We start from the raw sequence: 17,746 nt of genomic DNA, 5'->3' as shown, positions 1-17,746 counted from the left end.
CATGTATGTATATACTGGATCATGAGGAATAATTTATATTACTCTGGGTTGAGGTTAAAAAGAAATTTTAAACCATTGGCAGGTCCAGGTTGGCAATGTTAAGGACTGTGGGCTTTATTCTGAAGGTAATGAGAAACCATTGAAGGATTTTAAGCTTGACAAGGTATTCTGATTTGTCTTTTGGAAAGTTCCCACTGCTGTGTGGTCAGTAATCTGCAAAAAGGATACCAGTTAGGTGGCAAACAGAGGAGTCCAGGTGAAAGATGGTCGAGAGCCTAAGTTCCACTGGAATGGAAGCTTCATGAGGGCAAGGTTATTTGTTCAGTGTCGTATCCCTGCACTAGAACAGTGCCTGGCCTGTAACAAGCACCTTGTCAATATTTGTTGAATGAATGCCTGACTTGAACTGGTGTAGTTATAGAGGCAACAGAAAGTGGATTCAGTTGGACATACTATTTAGGCTATGAAACTGAGAGAACTTGATGACTGGGTGTTGGGGGTGAGGAAGAGGAAGTTCTGGCATGAGATGTCGAACCCTGGAGGAAGATCAGGTTTAAAGGTGAAGAGCATGTACTCAGTCTTAGACACATAGAGATTAAAGTCATCTGTGAGATATCCCAAGTGGAGACATTAAGTAGATAATTGAAAATATCTACTTAATGAAAATATCTACGAGGTCATTGCCTGACACAGAGCAGATAATCAATAAATCTTTGTTGAACACGCAAATGCTGCTTGGAAAGTTAGATTCTAACTTTTCTGGTTATAGTAGGATTACTTAGAGATAAAAAGACACTGTCAATTTGGGAGTTCTGGCTCTAATCTCTCTACTGTAAGACTAATACCTCTTCCATAAGGCATGGAAATGTGCATTAGAATGTGTATTAGAAGAGGGAACTAAGTAGAAACAAGTAACACTAGTAGATTTTTTTTTAATTTTATATGCTTTTTTTAGTGGGTTGAAAACTGACTTTATTTTGTCAATTCTGTAACATTGTGGGCATTTGTATAACTCAGTATTTTATTTATAATGATTACTTTGCTGGAAATTGGAGCGGGAAGTTGCCACATTTAGTGTCACTCATGTGAAATGTAAGGGAATGTTATAGTGCCACTTTGGAATTACAACTTTAGAAGGGTTTTTGTGTGTATGTTTTCTTTTGTTTTGTTTTCTTTTGTTTTTTAATTATAAAAATAGTGCATGCTTGTTGAAACAGTTCCAGCAGAACAGAAATACCTCCCTGTCCCACAAACATACACACATACAATGACTCTGACTATGTTCCTTACTCCTGAAAAGTAACCAACGTCCAGTGTTGGAATTATGTTCCTCTGCCAACAAGTTTGATAGAAAGAAAGAATAGGAATTAAAGTCTCAGGTTTATAACCTCTGTGAATTACTACTCTTTCCTCAGCATCTCTCAAGTCCTCCCAGTTCTCTCATTCCCTGTGGCTGTTCTTGTCTAGGTCACCATCCATTCTGATGACACTACGGTGGATTCCTTCTGACTCCTTTCTGCACTTCCTCCCTGGCCCTCGGTCTGTTTCTCTGACAGTCAGAGTGCTCTTTTACAAACCTTCAGGGGATGGTTCTTCCCCTGCTTGAAGCCATTTGTTGGTTCCCCACTGCCTTCAAGTAAAATCCATTCCCCTAATCTTGCTTTATAAACCTGGGAATGATGTAGTTTTTTCTTACCTCTAACCTACTTCACCCCACCTCCAACCTCTCCTCCCCGCCCCCTTGCCTGCAAGGCTCTGGTCACACTGATTTCCTTTCAGTTCTTTGACCAAGCCAGGCTGTTGCCAATTTCAGGGCCTTATCTGTCCTATCTGGAGACCTCTGTCCAGAAGACTGCACCCCTGTCTCCTCCCCCCAACTTTCTAGTCTCAGCCTAAATGCCACTGCTTCAGAGAAGCCTCCCCTGATCACTCTATCGCAGATAGGTTCCCCATTCACTTGATCTACTTCCTTCTTAGCACTTATCACTGGGTATAATTGTTTCTTTATGTGTTTATTGTCTGTCTCCCTTACTTGATTTTAAATTCCACGAGGTCAAGGACTGTGTCTGTTTTCTTCATGACTGTCTATCCAAAGCTTGGTACATTTTAGGTGCTGGTAGCAAGGGGAACCTTCTGTTGTGGTTTGCCTGGAACCGAATTTCCAGGAATTCAGGGCTTTCAGTGCTAAAATTAAGGCATCCTTGAGCAAACCAAAATGTTTGGTCACCTTAGCTGGTAGTACTCATTTACTTTAGTTGCGTTTGTGGAATGAATAAGTGAAAAAGAGCTCAGCATGCTCATTAGCTATAAAAACCTCTGAGGTTCATATGAGCTTTTATTCTCCTTTTCTGGGGTACAGAATATGTATCCCACTTTTGTGTGATCATGGGAGGTTTAATTTAAGAGATAATGTTCAATTTCCTTTATTTTTTTTAAATTTGATTTATTTTTTATTTTCAAAACACTTTATTTCGTCTGAATGTCCTGTGGTACAAAAGTATTACATTGAACTTGTCACTCAAACAGCAGGTTCTGTCACTTCTTCATGAAGCAAATAAATAAAAAACAAATCATATCATATAGAGCATATATAGAAAATGTTCTTTTACAGAAAAAAAATATTCGGACATTTTATATTTAGTATAGCTTAGCAATCCAGTCTCTGTTGACAAATTTAGTTAACTGTTCGGAGGGACAGTACATACACAAAAGAACTCAAGAGCCAGAGGATATTTTAATTCTTGTTTAATCAGACAACATGTCTGATTTAATCTTTCTCTTGTGTATTTTTTAGAAGATGCTCCATATGTAGATTCAAGTTTGGTTGGCCCTGTTTAGTCTTTTTACTCAATATTTTGAACACTTCCGTTTTCTTCTTTTTGTAGAGCCTTTGAGCTTCTTCTCTCGTTTTCTCCTCTCAAATTCTTGTTTCTTAGCAGCACACTTAGCTTGTATCCACTCATATTCTTCCTGTGCTTTTTGATTTGATGTTTTCTTTTTATTCTTCTTTGGGATAATAATGGAGTTCACTCTTATGCTACACTGTTCTTCTGTCTGAGACTGCTCGATGCTACAATGTTTTTCAGACAAAGCTTGGCCAATGGTACATTGCTCTTCCCGCAAAGGCTGAGCAACTTGTTCTGACAGAGGCTGGTCAACTTGTTCTAACAAAGGCTGGTTGACTTTTCTAACTTGCTTCCTGAGTCTTTCCTCTTCAGCTAAATAGAGATGTTTCAGATGATCAGGATATCGATCTATGAACTGGGATTCCTGTGAGGTTTGAGCCTTTTTTCTCTCCATAGCAATTTCTTGTAACTTTGCTAGATCTTTAGTTTTCTTCGAAATGCAAAGCCTTGTCCTTCGCAAATGCTCCCCACAAAGGCCTGCGCATGGTTAGGTTGCCATGTCCTCTGTGTCACATCCTTATTTCTGAATCCAACCAGTGAAACTCCTTCACCATGCGTCCCAAAACTCTCTGTCCACCTCCCTGCAGCCGGCCTTACCGGCGCCATGGACAGAAAAACCACTGACAATGTTTAATTTCTTTGAAGTGAATAAGGGGATGCTAAGTTACTTTATTACAGGTTGATCCTGGCATGACATCACAAAAAGTGCACTGTGAATGATGGAGTTGGGGAGTTAAATCCTAAGGTTTATGAATCTTCATGTATGGATAGCTTAGAATTCTAATTTTAACCAGAATAATACTCTAGTAAACATTGCATTAGTGCAATTAGACTTGCTTTATTTTAGGGTCTCAGTGTTGGCTGTCTAGTGTTAAATATGGCTTTCAAGCAGTGTTAATGAAACTGCTTTCGAAGCCAGATGTGTCATCCTACACAGTCATACCTATTGTATATTGGGCATTGGCATTACTCTCAGCAGATCCTTAGTTCAGCTTAAATTTGATGTACCATACTGGCACCCCACACTGCCATTCCATCCTAAAGAAATGCCAAGATAAGTAGGGAAGGTTTTCACTAGATGAAATGAAATAAGGGACGATGATGAGAGAAAACCACTGGACACACAGAAACATCATCTCAACCAGTGTGGCACCATGAAGCGGGCTGGCAGGAGAGAGCTACACATGGACCTACCCCTGTGCATGAATCCATTTTAGATTGGCTTTTTTGAGTATTGGTGTTGGATAAATCAACCCTTACAGGTAGCACATCTGATGATCTCTTCATGTGTGCAGTGTTGGCAAGACTTTTCTGTTGCACGTCAGTCTGTTCAGCTGTATTTATGGGCCCTCAGTAGAATATAAAAGACTTAACTGTGAAGAGTAGCCTTGCTGTGAGTTCCTCCAGTAACTTCCTGTACAATTTTGTTTGTGGAAAGTGTCTTTCACACTATTAAGAAGCTCTTTGCTATCTCCACACTACTGTTAATATGATATTTAATGTTGTAGAAGAAGAAGGGCTGTGCCTATCAGATGCAATTGTTCATTGATGGAAAACCATTTGTTAGGTTTTTAATACGGAGTAGAACTCCTTAACAGAAAGACAGTACAAACATCTTAAACACTTTAGTTACAGTAACTTTTAATGAATATCTTATTGCTTGTAATTGTCAGTGTTTCAGGGAAGGATTTGATTTCTGGCATATCCAAATCCCTGTTATAAAGAGTTGGTATTAAAACAATTCTAGTGTATTTGTGAACCTCAAAGAGTCAGGAAAGACATTACTTACTAGAAGTCTTTCTAAATTTTACAAATTTGCATTAAGATGATATGGGAAAAAAGATAATAGTAAAGGCCATATACAAATTACCGTAAAACTCAGCAATCCTACTCCTAGGTATTTACCCAATTGAAATAAAAACCTACATTTACACAAAAACCTGTGCATGAACATATAATCATCCCCAAGTGGAAACAACCCAAATGTTTTTCAGCAGTAGGTGGATAAACAAAAGTGTGGTGTATCCGCACAATGGAATACTACTTAACAATAAAAAGAAACAAATTGCTGATACCTATCCCAGCAACATGGATGAATCTCAAATGCATTATGCTATGTAAAGAAACCAGACTCAAAAGACTGCATATTGTATGATTACATTTATATGATATTTTATGATAGGCAGATCTGTAGGGACAGAAAACAAGTCTGTGGTCACCAGGGGATGAAGGGAGGTATATGTAGAACGGTAACTTCTTGAAAAGGCTGAAGATATAAAAATGCTCTGCTTTTCTTACAAAACGGTAACTCCTACTGAGCAAATACAAATTACAGCAATAATTGGGGGGCTGATAGAACTGTCCTATATCTTGATTGTGAGAGTGATTCACCTATATGTATTTGTCAAACTCAGAACTGTCCATAGGAAAGGATGAAATACACTGTATGTGAATTACACCACAAGTTTTTAAAAGACTAACATACAAATACTGCTGTAATTTGCATTTGGTCAATGGGAGTTAACGTTTTGGTATGTAAAAGTAGAGTGTTCTTATGATCTGAAACCTTTTCAGGAAGTTATTATGCTAGCTCTCTCTAATGAAATGAGAAGAGGAACGTTTCATGACTGCTTATGAAGAAGAGATCGTGTCAGATGTTAATCTGAGAAGGTCATTTTCTCATTCTGGCCAAGGAGGGTGTACTCCTAAAATAGAAAGACTGGAAGAAGAAAACATATTTTCTTAGCATAGCAGTCTGTGTTTAAAAAAAAATCTGTCTTGACACTTAACCTATAATTGTATAGCACCATCATCATCAAGGAATACTACTATTAGTTTTTATTAGTTGTATTTTTTTGGGGTTTTTTTTTTTGCACAAGGGGAAAATGTGAAAATGACTGAAATAGGAGCTAGGATTCTGTTTGCCCTGATTTGAATCCTGGCTTTATCATGTACTAGCTGTGTTACCTTGGGTAAGTTACTTAACCTCTCTTGCTCCTTTGGTCTTTATCTTTAAATGGGGATAATAACAATACTTTAAGGTTGTTGTGAAGATTAAATCTTAGATACTTAGAAAAGTCCCTGGCATGCAGTAAGTATAATATAATTTTGGACTGGTATTGATATTAGCAGAGAGCAAGAACTAAAGCAAATACCCTTTTGTTGTGTTTTTGAGTGATTGGACTGACCTGGGGAGAAGTAACAAGAGAGGGGAACCATGTGAGAGAGCAATTCCTGGTTGTAACCATGACTTACTAAATGGCGTATCTCTTCTCCTCTAAACTCTTAAATCACCAGAGCAAGGCAGAGGTGGTGAATGGGAATGTTTGGGTTTTCAAATTAGGATTCTGATGTAGTGGCCAACATGCTTACTGCTTGACCCTGGATTAAACACCAAAAATATACTTTTTTTCCTCCAGCTTAGGCATTCAAAATAAAAAATGACCTCAGAAACCTGTAGTTTCCCAGCTTATTCCGAACAGCCTCACAAATGCCAGTTTTACCATAAATTGTAATAAGCGGATGCTCAGAGTTTAGCTATATCCATAAGAGCAGCCAGCAGATTACCTTTGTAGACATGGTTCTTATCTTATCAATTCCTGAGAATCAGTATTTCTGCAGCTTATAGAGGAAATGGTGTCAATTTTGGGGTAGCCTCCAGTGCAGTTTTCTAGTCACTTTTCCATTTCAGACAGACATTTCCCATCAAGAGGGCGAGGACAGATTTTGAAAACATTTCTTTAGCATTTACAAGGACTGGCAGTCAGTCTGATCAGAGTTCCCATGATGATGTCCTTCAACTGAAAGCACAAGGAGGTAGAGGAGATCTAGGGAGGATGGGCATTTTCTTACTCTTGGATATGTTTTCTCATGAACAAAACTCATGTGGCTACTTTTGCCCTCTTAGGAGCTCTTGTCCCTGGCAAAGCGGAAAAGAAGTGACTCTGAAGAGAAGGAGCCGCCTGTGAGCCAGCCTGCAGCCTCCTCAGACTCCGAGACGTCCAACAGTGATGATGAGGTGGGTGTGCAGGGCTAGACCCCTGGGACTGGTGGGTATTGAGGGGCCTGAGTTGGTCACTCCTTTCAGCCTCTTTTCCTTCAGCTGAGACCTTCCCACCTAAGATCTATGAGAACTTCTTAGGGAAAGAAAATTGTGTATGGAAAGCTCTTGAATTCTGACATTCATTGTCCTGCTAGTTACTTAGTGGGTGCCTCTAGTAGGGCATTCATAGCCATTTTGTAGTCTTTTACTCTCAGCCTTATTGCATAGGGGCACAACTTGTTAGTTACCATCATCTCCCTCTTTTTTTTTAACTTAAAAAAAATTCATTTTATTTTTTCTTGTTTTTTTTAACGGGGGTACTGGGGATTGAACCCAGGACCTTGTGCGTGCTAAGCACACACTACACTGAGCTATACCCTCACCCCTAGTCATCATCTCTTTCACATTTTATCACGTTTTTAATCCAACTTTTATGTTAGAAAAGAAATTCTATGTTTTAGTGGGAAATACTTTAGCAAGACAAGAAGCTTTCTTTGGGTAGATTGAATCAGCATCCCTCAGAGTGGGGGCATTAACTTTTTAAGGAGAAAAATTCAGCTGTTCATTGTTTAAACCAAGATGACTTTCCCAAACCGCTGCCTACCATCAAACAAGGCCCCGAAAGACCCATGGAAGAGAGAGGTTAGGGGAAAGGTCTTTGAATCACTTGTACATATTCCTTATTTGATTTGAAGCACTTTTTTCCTTAGTAATTTCCTAGAGAGAGGCTGGATATCACCCTTCTGTTTAATCTCTTACCCTTCAGTCTAGGAAAATATTTTTAACAGTGTACTTAACAGTATTTTGTTTTAAAGTTCCACTAAAGTGAAAAAAATTTTTTTTATTATAATGAAGTTGAATTAACAGCTAGAACAGTGTTTACCAGCCTATGCAGATTAGGAATGATTGCATTCTGTAGTGATGTTCTCTTAATTTTAAATAAATAGACCTAATATTGCTTTGACAGCAAGAGGTAGTGAATGTGTGAGTTTTATTCTTTTGTTTCATTTATTTTTTAATGGAGGAACTATAATTCCTCTAAAATTGATAAAGTAACCCAATCTGTTAGAGAAGCAGTAGGCTCTAAAATAATTTGTTTTTCCATTTTTAAACAGTGCATAGACAATACAGGAAAATGCTGAAATAGCTCCCTTTCCCACTATTTCTACATCAACTACTTTCATTTTTCAAGTTTAGAAGTCAGTGGCTATGGGTGTTTCCTCCTACCCCTCAACATTCTGTTAAGTTTGAATCTCTGTTGTGTTTGGAATACGCTGTCACATGTTTATGGTCTTTGCCATTCCTTAAAATACAATCAATTACTATCTTTTAAAGCATTTTGTTCTCCATATTCCTATCGTTAGATCACTCCTAATTATGCAGCTACTGTAGGGATTCTTTTCATATTGTTTAACTGTTTCTACTAGGATGTCAGAGTATGTATCAATTCCACAGCATTAGAGGAGCCCAAAACTTGTGCATGGTTAGATCCAGCGTCCATAAAAATACAACTGAAGATTCCCTTTGTCATTCACAGCTACTTAGCCAAGTCTAAAAGTCCTCACGTTAGAATGCTACCAGCTACTTAGGCCCTTACTGAAAAAAGCTGACAGGCAAGCTGCCCCTGCCTTGTAGGGAATGAGACTTTGAGTAACTTTCTCCCCACAGGTTCTTAGCTCTTCTTGCTGCCTCCGGGTCCCAGCCCCCAGGCCCACTGTCTTCCTGCAGCTCTACTCCAGTCTCCTCCCACCCCTCATTGGGAATAGCAGCTTTTATATCATGGCCATTCTAAAAGGGGCCTGCTTTTTGGTCTGCATTGTTGCTTTTTGGCCCAGACTACTTAAACACAGAGCACCCTAGAGTTAGGGTAATATTTTATTGTTTTGGACAATTAAGAAAATCTTTTAAAATAAATGAATCAAAACATTAAAAAAAAAAAAAGAAAAGAAAGAAAATCTTTAAAAAGAAAAATCCTACCACCCACTGAAGAACTCAGTGGTATCACTGTGAACTCACATTGATGGCGCTGTAGAGGTATTTTAGTGTGGGTAGGGGACTTCTGAGCAGTCTTTAGAACATAACGTTTGAGACAGAGGCTCTTGCTTTTTATTCTCGTTCATAATGAATATTCATACATCTTTGTAGGTAAAACTCATATACTGAAGTAATTTGCTATTTTTTCTAGTTTCTGCTATGGCTTTAATATCCTTATTGCCTACAAAGTAGCCTTTTAGAAATTTTGTTGTTAAAGTAGCAGTTCTCAGTCAGATGGAGCCTGCTTGTACCATAAGCGACTCGAGTTTTCTCAAATACACCTTTCAACCCTTCTCCCCTCCCACCTCTTTCATTATTATTGTCATTAGTGACAATGAATACAGGTAGAAGTATGTTGGTTCTCTCAGATTTACTTAAATAGAAAACTAGTCAAGAAGAACTGAATTAGAAGGTTAATGGGCGGTTTGTTATAAGGAGAGACATGTACTGACTTTAGGGCAAGAAGATACTATCCTACCTAACTGATGGCAGAGAGGTGGATACAGAGAAGTTAGAAAATTTCCTATCCAGAAAAAAGTGAGTGCATTGGACTTCAGTATAAGGTTCAGTTAGGGAAGGAATAGTAGATGTTTATAGTACCTGGGGGAGAAAATGTAAGTTTAATGAAAGAGAATATACTTGTGTATTATTTTTGGTGAGTGAATTATTCTTAATAATTGAGCACATGGAAGAATAAGAAGTAGAACTTTCTCTAAGGTTTACACTGACCAAGCCTGGAAAATTGGAAAGCACACCTCAATGGTAGGTCATAATGCTGAGGTGTGGCATTTTGGTGCTGTCACTTACTGTCCCTGAAAGCATTTGATAAGAGAAGCACCATCAAGGGTGCAGACAGGAATGGCAGGGAAGAAAAACAACAAGGTTAGGAGGAGGGGAGCTAGCAGTGCTCACTCATGAGAGGAAGTTTAGGGAAAAAAAAAGGCCAAAACAAAAAAGTTCATTTGTTAGGAGAAACAGTCCTAAATCAAGTAGTTCAGAGTCCTTTTTAGAAACGTTATGGATCTCATGGAAACACATAGCTACAGCTAGATAGGAAGAAAGCCTAGCTTGTCACTTGTTACTAGTAAAAATCATGTCAGATACCAAGAAAACCCTTTTTTTTTGTTGTTGCTCCAAATTAAATATAACTACATTAGACAAAGTAAGGAAACAGTGAATTATGTTTGAATGATGTTCTAATACCCTCTGCCTAACCGAGAATGATGATTTAAAAAGCTTCATGTACAGTCTTGTTTTTAACATATTTGAGAAATAAAAGCATTTGGCCTAGCCCTGGAGCTCAGCACTTGTCACGTCTTTTTTTTTCTTCCCCCGAACTTTTGTCAGCCTTCCTGGTTGCACTTTATGCTCCCACTTGCCTCTTCAAGACTCTGGTCTCTTCTGACTTTTCTTCTATTCCATTTTTTTCCACTTTCTATCACCCTACCTGATCTTTCAGGCTCTCCCACTTTGATCTAGTTGTGCTCCTGTTCATTCCCACTCTGTTATTGCTTGCTGGCTCCAATATTTTTATTAATAGGACATTTTGAAAAAGATACAACTTTTACTTAAAATTCACTTAGTAATAACTTTTCCAGGACAAAGGCCTAGATACCCGAGAGCACTTTGTTATTACTTTACCATACAGACTATACATAATTATAGCACATGCTTCCAATAAAGGCCTTCACTGCTAAGCTAATATTCTCCTTTGTGTACTTTCATTTAGTAAGGTTTTCATACACACGATACCTCTGGAACAAGATGTTCCACATAAGATGAATTACCCGAATACTAAACCTAAACTCTTGAAAGTTTGAAATGTAAAACCACTATATTTGAAAAATATTTTTGATATTATTAAATATAGGGTTTTTTTTCTGATTTAGTCATGATTATGAATGACAGTTCTTATACTGTGAAATAATGACTTCCAAAGTACTGAGCTGTCTGGTACTTACTTTTACACCTTTTCTTTCTCCCCTGTTACCAAAGGTAAGCAGTGACCCTTGTTCTCATCTCTTTGTAATCAGCTCTACTTCCAGCTTCCTGCATCTGATCTGTTCTAGGGTCAGGAAACCGGGGGCCCCATAGAATTTAGGTTGGGATACTCTGCTGTTGTACTTGAACTTAATAATAGCTATTTGGATTGGGTCTTTTTTTAAACAAATCTTGATTCTCAGCTATGTGATTACCATACAGTAGCACCTCATTTATCTAGATAAATGAAATCTCATAAAATCCCATCACAAGAATTTGGAAAAATAAAGTGATTTTCGTGGACCAGTTGCTTAAACTTTTGTACAACAAACTCTGACACTTCCTACCAAACAGTGGAATGGAGTACTGATGATATTTAAACTTTTTGGCATTGTTTCTGTTTCACTTTTGTTTTCATCTCCATGACCAGACTCTAAGTTTTTGTGATGGAATGTAGGACTGCTTGCAGTTAAATATATATGATTACCTGATTATAAAATACAGTAGTGTCCTTTGTACTTTGTCTGATTAATTACACAGTAATTAATTTCTTTTAAGGGAAAAGAAAGCTCAGCTATTCTTCCATGTTCTTTAGGCTGACATTTACTCTTCAGCTCTGCTGACCCTTTTCTACCTTGACAGTGAGGGGAACACCTAAATCAGGAGCCATGCCCTCTCCACACACCTCTTTGTTGGCCACTGTCAAGATGTAGAATGATGACTGCAGAGCTCATTAGACAATTGCTTTGATTTAATATAACACTCTGTTCCTATAGAATTCTACAGCTTTAAAACTCCAAGGGGTAATTGAGGTCATTTGGACTCCCTTATTTCAGATAAGAAAACAGGCTCACAGAAATTCTGGTTTCTTTTTCCCAACATAAAATAGTACCCTGCATTTATATAGAACTTCATGTGTTTTGATGTGCTCTAAATGTCTTTTATCCTGTCTCCTTTGAGTTTCACACTACCTTGATAGATGGTTAAGACAGTATTATTATTCATACTTTACAGATAAGGAAGCAGTCTCAGGTTGAGGGTTTGGGCTTCATTCCAGTTCTTTTAACCCCTAATCCCGTAGTTTATCACTAACCCAGCTGTTCTTCTTGAACCCTACTTACCTCTAAGTATTTAATTTCACTGTAAATTCATTTCAAGAGTAACTGAGCTGCAACAGTTTTTCCTCTGAGTCCTGAAACCTAGAATATGATCTCCCGTGGCCATTAGAGACAAACACTTTGAAATGTCGAAGTTTCTTTGCTTTTCTGCCTCCAGGCCAAAATACTCAGCATCTCAATGCCACCCAGTCCAAAGCAGCCACCCCCCACCCCATGTTCCTTCCTGTCTTTCAGCTGAGTGCCAGGAAGTTCAGCTGCTTCCCATCATAAAAGACCTGCTTGTAACACCCCTATGCACACTCAGGCTGGCACAGGGTTGTATAGTACTTCCTAACCCTTCTTATATCATGAGATAATTGCTGTCCATTAGAGTATCTGTTGTAGCAGTGAGAGTCAAACTGCTAATCTCTTTTAGTAGTTAAGGAAACATCTTCCTTCTAGTCACTGTTTTAGATTTTCTTCACTTCAATACATGTAATACTTACCAGGTGTTGTATGTGGGCCTGTATGCATGTGAATGCTTGGGAAAGCAGGATGTCAGTGTGTATTAGAGTCCTGACTGACAGGTAGATCCTTTCCCTTTCTTGGATTGTTTTTGAGCACGTCTCCTTGAGAGATGCTCTGGCCTCTGTACACAGATGCAGATCAGTCAGCACTCATTTTCTCATTCTTGCCTTCTGTGTGGTGGTGCATTTTAGGGCACTTTTAAGGTCACAACAGAGCTTGCCTTTCAGTAGAGTCATAGTTCCCAAAACAAATTAAGAAAAGCAAGGTCATTTCCTCTACTCTCTGCTGGATGGGGAAAGCTTAAGAGCATCCCTTTAATCCTGTCTTTACCCTTTAGACTCCATTTACTACCACACTCTGGATATGAAAAAATTTGTTTGCTTTCCGTCTTTTAGAGTCAACAGAATAAGGCTTTTGCAGGAATAGGTGAGCAATCACTGAACTCATGGCTAGATTAAGATATTTCTATGTCGATTCTGCTTGCCACAAGCCTTGATCATCTCATTTATGGTTTATTAGGTTCTGTGATCTTGAGAGAAGAGGTATTTGGCAAATATTTTAAATCTTTGCTTAGGCCAAAAAATACTCAGAAACCTCTGGTTTATAAGAGTAAATGTAAAATACTACAAATGTGATCTATTCTCCAGGGAAAAAATCTTTTGGAAGATTATTAGAACCCTGTTGAGTCTCTTTCTCTTTATTAAATAGAAATAATAATGAGACTGGTCCCCAAATTTTAAGTGATTGTTTATCTTTGGGTGGTAGGTATACAGGTATTTTTTAACTTTAAAAATACTTCTCTCTTTTTTCAAAGCTTCATATAAATTGTTCTGAAAATTAGATTAATTAATTAATTAAATTAGATTTTTAAAGAAAGTAACTATACAAGTAGCTTAACCAGCTTCTTAGTACTGAAAGATATATTCATAAGAAATTCTACTGTTTAATGTTATCTACTTTATAAAAATTCCCCTAAAACCCTGTCACATACAGTGATTTTAGTTGTTTGCTGCTGGCACGACAGGCCCTATTGAGTAGCCTCCTGGGAGGGGAGGCAGCTTTGTCACCTCATTTCTTTTGAAAATTGTTGGAAGGAAAAAGAAAAAGGTCCCTTCTCACACTCAGGTTCAGCCAGGGAAGTCCTTGTTAAATGGAAACATTTTATTTTTTCTATTTTTACTCTTATCTTTCCTAACTCTCCCCCAAGGGATAAACATCCTAGGCTATAGATGACAGTTGCTAAGCTCAGGCGATGGCAAATTGAAGCAGAGGGAGAGTGGAAGGATAAGGAAGCCAAGTAGCTTTCTAGTGCCTCTCGAATTGGATTCACCTGTGTGGCTTCACATTTAGGCCTTTTTTTGTTCTCATAAACACTCCCCGACTACCCTCACCCCGGGAGGTTCAGAATTTGACTCTGTTGCACGTGAGAAACCCAAATCTATAAGGAAAAACAGACCTAGAGACTCTAACACACATGTGACCCTGGTAGCTCTCAGCCTTTTTGTATTCCCATTGGGGAGAAGTACAAAAGGACTTCTTTGTACAGAGAAGGGACTTCTATATAAAGCAGTCCAAAAGGCACCCTGTTTAGAAGAGGTGGATCATGCCCATTTTCATAACCAACCAATAAATGTTGACTATTATTACTATGTGCATCATTGTGCTAGTTCTTGTAACCAAAGCCAGTGCAAAAGATGTTTTGTACATTATTGCTGCTAGTAATATCTGTATTGTCAGCATGGAAAGTTGATGTATTTTAGCTCAGCTAACTATGAAACTGAACACTTTGGCCTCTTTGGATTCTTTCAAACTGATCTAAAAATTACCTTCCTTGAACGATGAGATTTGGAACTTACTTGGGATCTCCTATTTATGATTCAGTTTAAACATTATATTCTAGTGTAATACATGCAGATTTTTAAAAGATGCATATTATATGTGTGTGTGTGTGTGTGTATATGTATGTGTGTATTTAAATATATGTGATCTGCTTTACTTTCTGCTTCCTTGGAGTTGGTACCAGTGCTACCACCCATGCCAAAGAGTGGACTTCATCCTTTTATCTCTGTGTTTTCTGCAGTTTTCTCTTGCTAATAAGCTTTATCCCCTGCCTTCCTGGGACCCACTCCAGAACTAAACCATGAAACCCACACATACCAACCTCTAGCAATGACTGCCCTCTCTGCCACAGGAAGCATTAGAAGCTGTTTTATATACCAACTGAGCTTTAGTGAACTCAGTTGACTTGCCATTAAGGTGGCATATTTGTTATCCTATTGATAAAAAGTATATTAATTAAATTTTATGTTTATTGTATCAGTTATCCACTATCTTTAAGAGATTACAAACCAGAAGTTATGAAATTTTAACCAAAGTTTCACAGTTCCATATCTTCCTTTATACAGTGTGTTTGTTTTGGACCCAAAGCAACAGAGACTCTTGTAACCATTTTGATGAATCAGAAACTCCTAACTCTTGAATCTTCCAGCTTTTCCCAATGAAGGCCCTGCTTCAGTTTTCCTTTTTCTTTTCTCTTTGTAGTGGACTTTTGGGAGCAATAAAAATAAGAAGAAAGGAAAAGCCAGAAAAATAGAGAAGAAAGGAACTATGAAGAAACAGGCCAACAAAACTGCTTCCTCAGGCAGTTCGGACAAAGACAGTTCAGCCGAGAGCTCAGCCCCTGAGGAAGGTGAGTCAAGTGGTCCAGGCCTGGGAGTGAACTCTTTAATAGGCTGAAGCTGCAGAGTCAGAAATGAATAGAGAGAAAAGGTGCCTACACTACAGCATGGCCTCTGCCTTTTTTGCCGGGGTCTGTAATCTTTTCAGCAGTCATAGATCTGTTGAGAGTCTGAAGCAAGAAAAATACATGCATTTCCAAAGCATTGGGGAAGCCCAGGAAACACATGAGGAATCTCCACTCACTTTACCGTGAGTGCCTTCTCTACTCTTTTTCTTGGTTATTCGTGGGTGACTTGAGAAAAGAAATGATGTTTATTTACAAACTGGCTTGTACAGAATTGGCCTAACCTGGTTTTGAGCACATGCCTGTGAATGTTAGCTCAAATTGAGTCAAGCACAAAATTGCTAGTTAACTTAATAGCCAGTCATAATATATACTGCCTTTTTCCATCACCCTTAGTCCTACCAAGATCCAGTTTCATTAGGAATTCACTAATCATTTTAATGACTCATTAAAACAGTGGGTTTTTTTAATGCCAATTAATAAATGTGGAAGAAATGATAGTTAGAAAATCACCATTTTTCAGCCATTAGAGTAATAATTGATTTACTCAAGAGTTACCGACAAGTATTAAAGTCACTGGGTTGAGGTTTATTGGAAAACACGATGTTTACACAGTCACAAAGCATCTCCCTATACTTACTATGAAGAAGAAAAGGGTGCCTCTACAAAGGAGACATCTGGGGACACCTCCTTAACCAAGTCATCCAAATTAATACCACTAGTAAGAGAACAAATAGATGTCAGTTGCTTCCTGATGTGATACTTTGAAAAAATATTATCACTATGGAGTATTCTTGCCAAAAATTCATAACCTAAATAGTTTCTTGATGAAACTAACCTACCCAAATTGGGGGACATTTGGTAACTGTGGCTATTTAAATTTGAGTTAATTAAAAGTTAACTAAAACTTAAAAGTTGAGTTTCTCAGTTTCACTAGCCACCTTTCAGTTATTCAGTAGCCACATGTGGTGGCTACTGTTCAGATGGATGACATTTTCATCATTACTCACAAAATCACAAAATTCTGTTAGATAATCTTCAGGCTTATACCCTTCAAAAATTCAATGACATGAAAGACACAGCCTGTTACAGATTAAGGATACTAGACAGGCACGGCAACCAGTTGTAGTGGGTGATTCTAGATTGGTGATTCGAACTGGTGGAAAAGTGGCTGTAAAGAACTGTCTTAGAACAGTTGGTGAAATTTGAATACAGACTGTATGTCAGATAATGGTATTTCTTAAATGTTAAATTTCCCTAGTTCGATCATTGTTTACTTGGTTATATAAGAGACTGGCCTTTTTACAGGACGAAGTTAGGGGTGAAAGGTCATGATCTCTGCAGCTGAATTCAGCAAAATAAATATTTATTTTTAAAAGTGTATGCATTATTTTATATATGTAGACAGAAAGTAAATTGTTGATGTTAACAATGGGTGAACCCAAGTAAAAGATATGGGAGTCAAACTATTCTTGCAGCTTTTTTCTGTAGGTCTGTAGTTTTTTTTTCATACAGAAGTCAAATTTAAAAGATTATGCTGGTTTCTTAATCTAGCCTAAGTTTCCCTAACCTGTGTTTGCATTTGCCAAAGGCAGGCCAAAGACTTTCCCAAGGGGGAGGTACGATGGCCGTGTTCCATTTCACCTAGGAGAGCCAAGGGGTAATGATTATTCACTGTAGGGTCACCTGTGGCCCTGTCTTCGGCAGCATCACCTAATTTTGTGTTCGGGCTTCTGTTGCAGGTGAAGTGTCAGATTCTGACAGCAACAGCTCCTCCTCCAGCTCAGACTCAGACTCTTCCTCAGAAGATGAGGAGTTCCATGATGGCTATGGAGAAGACCTCATGGGAGATGAGGAAGACAGGGCCCGTCTGGAACAGATGACAGAAAAGGAGAGGGAGCAAGAACTGTTCAACCGCATAGAGAAGAGGGAGGTGTTGAAAAAAAGGTAAACTGCTAGTTCATTAATGATAAAATAATAAACCCATGTTCCAAAATTTACATTTGGAGGCATCAAGACTTGGAATTTCTCCTCAATCTTTATGAGTTAGGACTCTTGACTATCCTTCTAGCTTGCTTATTTGTATTTTTTTTTAATTCAAACGTTAAATTGTTTTTTGATATACAAAGGTCCTTCAGTATTTTGAATTACTTTTGCCATATTTAAATGGCAAAAATTTTTCCTTATCTCCTAACAGAACTTCGAGGTGAAAATAAACTTGGCTTTTGTCTCAGGAAATAAGACAGTCCTCAAAAGTAGAATCATTCCCTACCTACCTAACATTGTGAAAGAAACATAGAAGCATTTTCTTCATTTTCAGTTAGTTCCATTTCATCTGGGAGCCTGTTTGTCCCTTCTAGAGACCATAGTAAGTCTGGTGAGTCAGCCTAGACAAGAAAGTTTGGCTTTCAGTCAG

At 38.1% G+C, this 17,746-nt stretch overlaps 1 protein-coding gene and 1 pseudogene across 1 annotated transcript in view; one reads left to right on the top strand and one right to left on the bottom strand.

Moving 5' to 3' along the window:
• Positions 1-17,746, top strand: part of RTF1 (RTF1 homolog, Paf1/RNA polymerase II complex component) — a 40,759-nt gene that overhangs the window by 4,755 nt on the left and 18,258 nt on the right. The window contains exons 2-4 of the mRNA XM_031672932.2: positions 6,814-6,924; positions 15,129-15,276; positions 17,073-17,277. Coding sequence (XP_031528792.1) covers positions 6,814-6,924; positions 15,129-15,276; positions 17,073-17,277 — 464 coding nt within the window. The remainder of the gene's footprint in view (positions 1-6,813; positions 6,925-15,128; positions 15,277-17,072; positions 17,278-17,746) is intronic.
• On the bottom strand, positions 2,825-3,512 carry LOC102533310 (thyroid transcription factor 1-associated protein 26 pseudogene; annotated as a pseudogene).

The sequence above is a fragment of the Vicugna pacos genome, chromosome 6 (genome assembly GCF_048564905.1).
Source record: "Vicugna pacos chromosome 6, VicPac4, whole genome shotgun sequence".
Taxonomy (NCBI): Eukaryota; Metazoa; Chordata; class Mammalia; order Artiodactyla; family Camelidae; genus Vicugna; species Vicugna pacos.
Note: the sequence above shows the minus strand (reverse complement) of the source record. Positions and strands in the feature narration are given on the sequence as shown.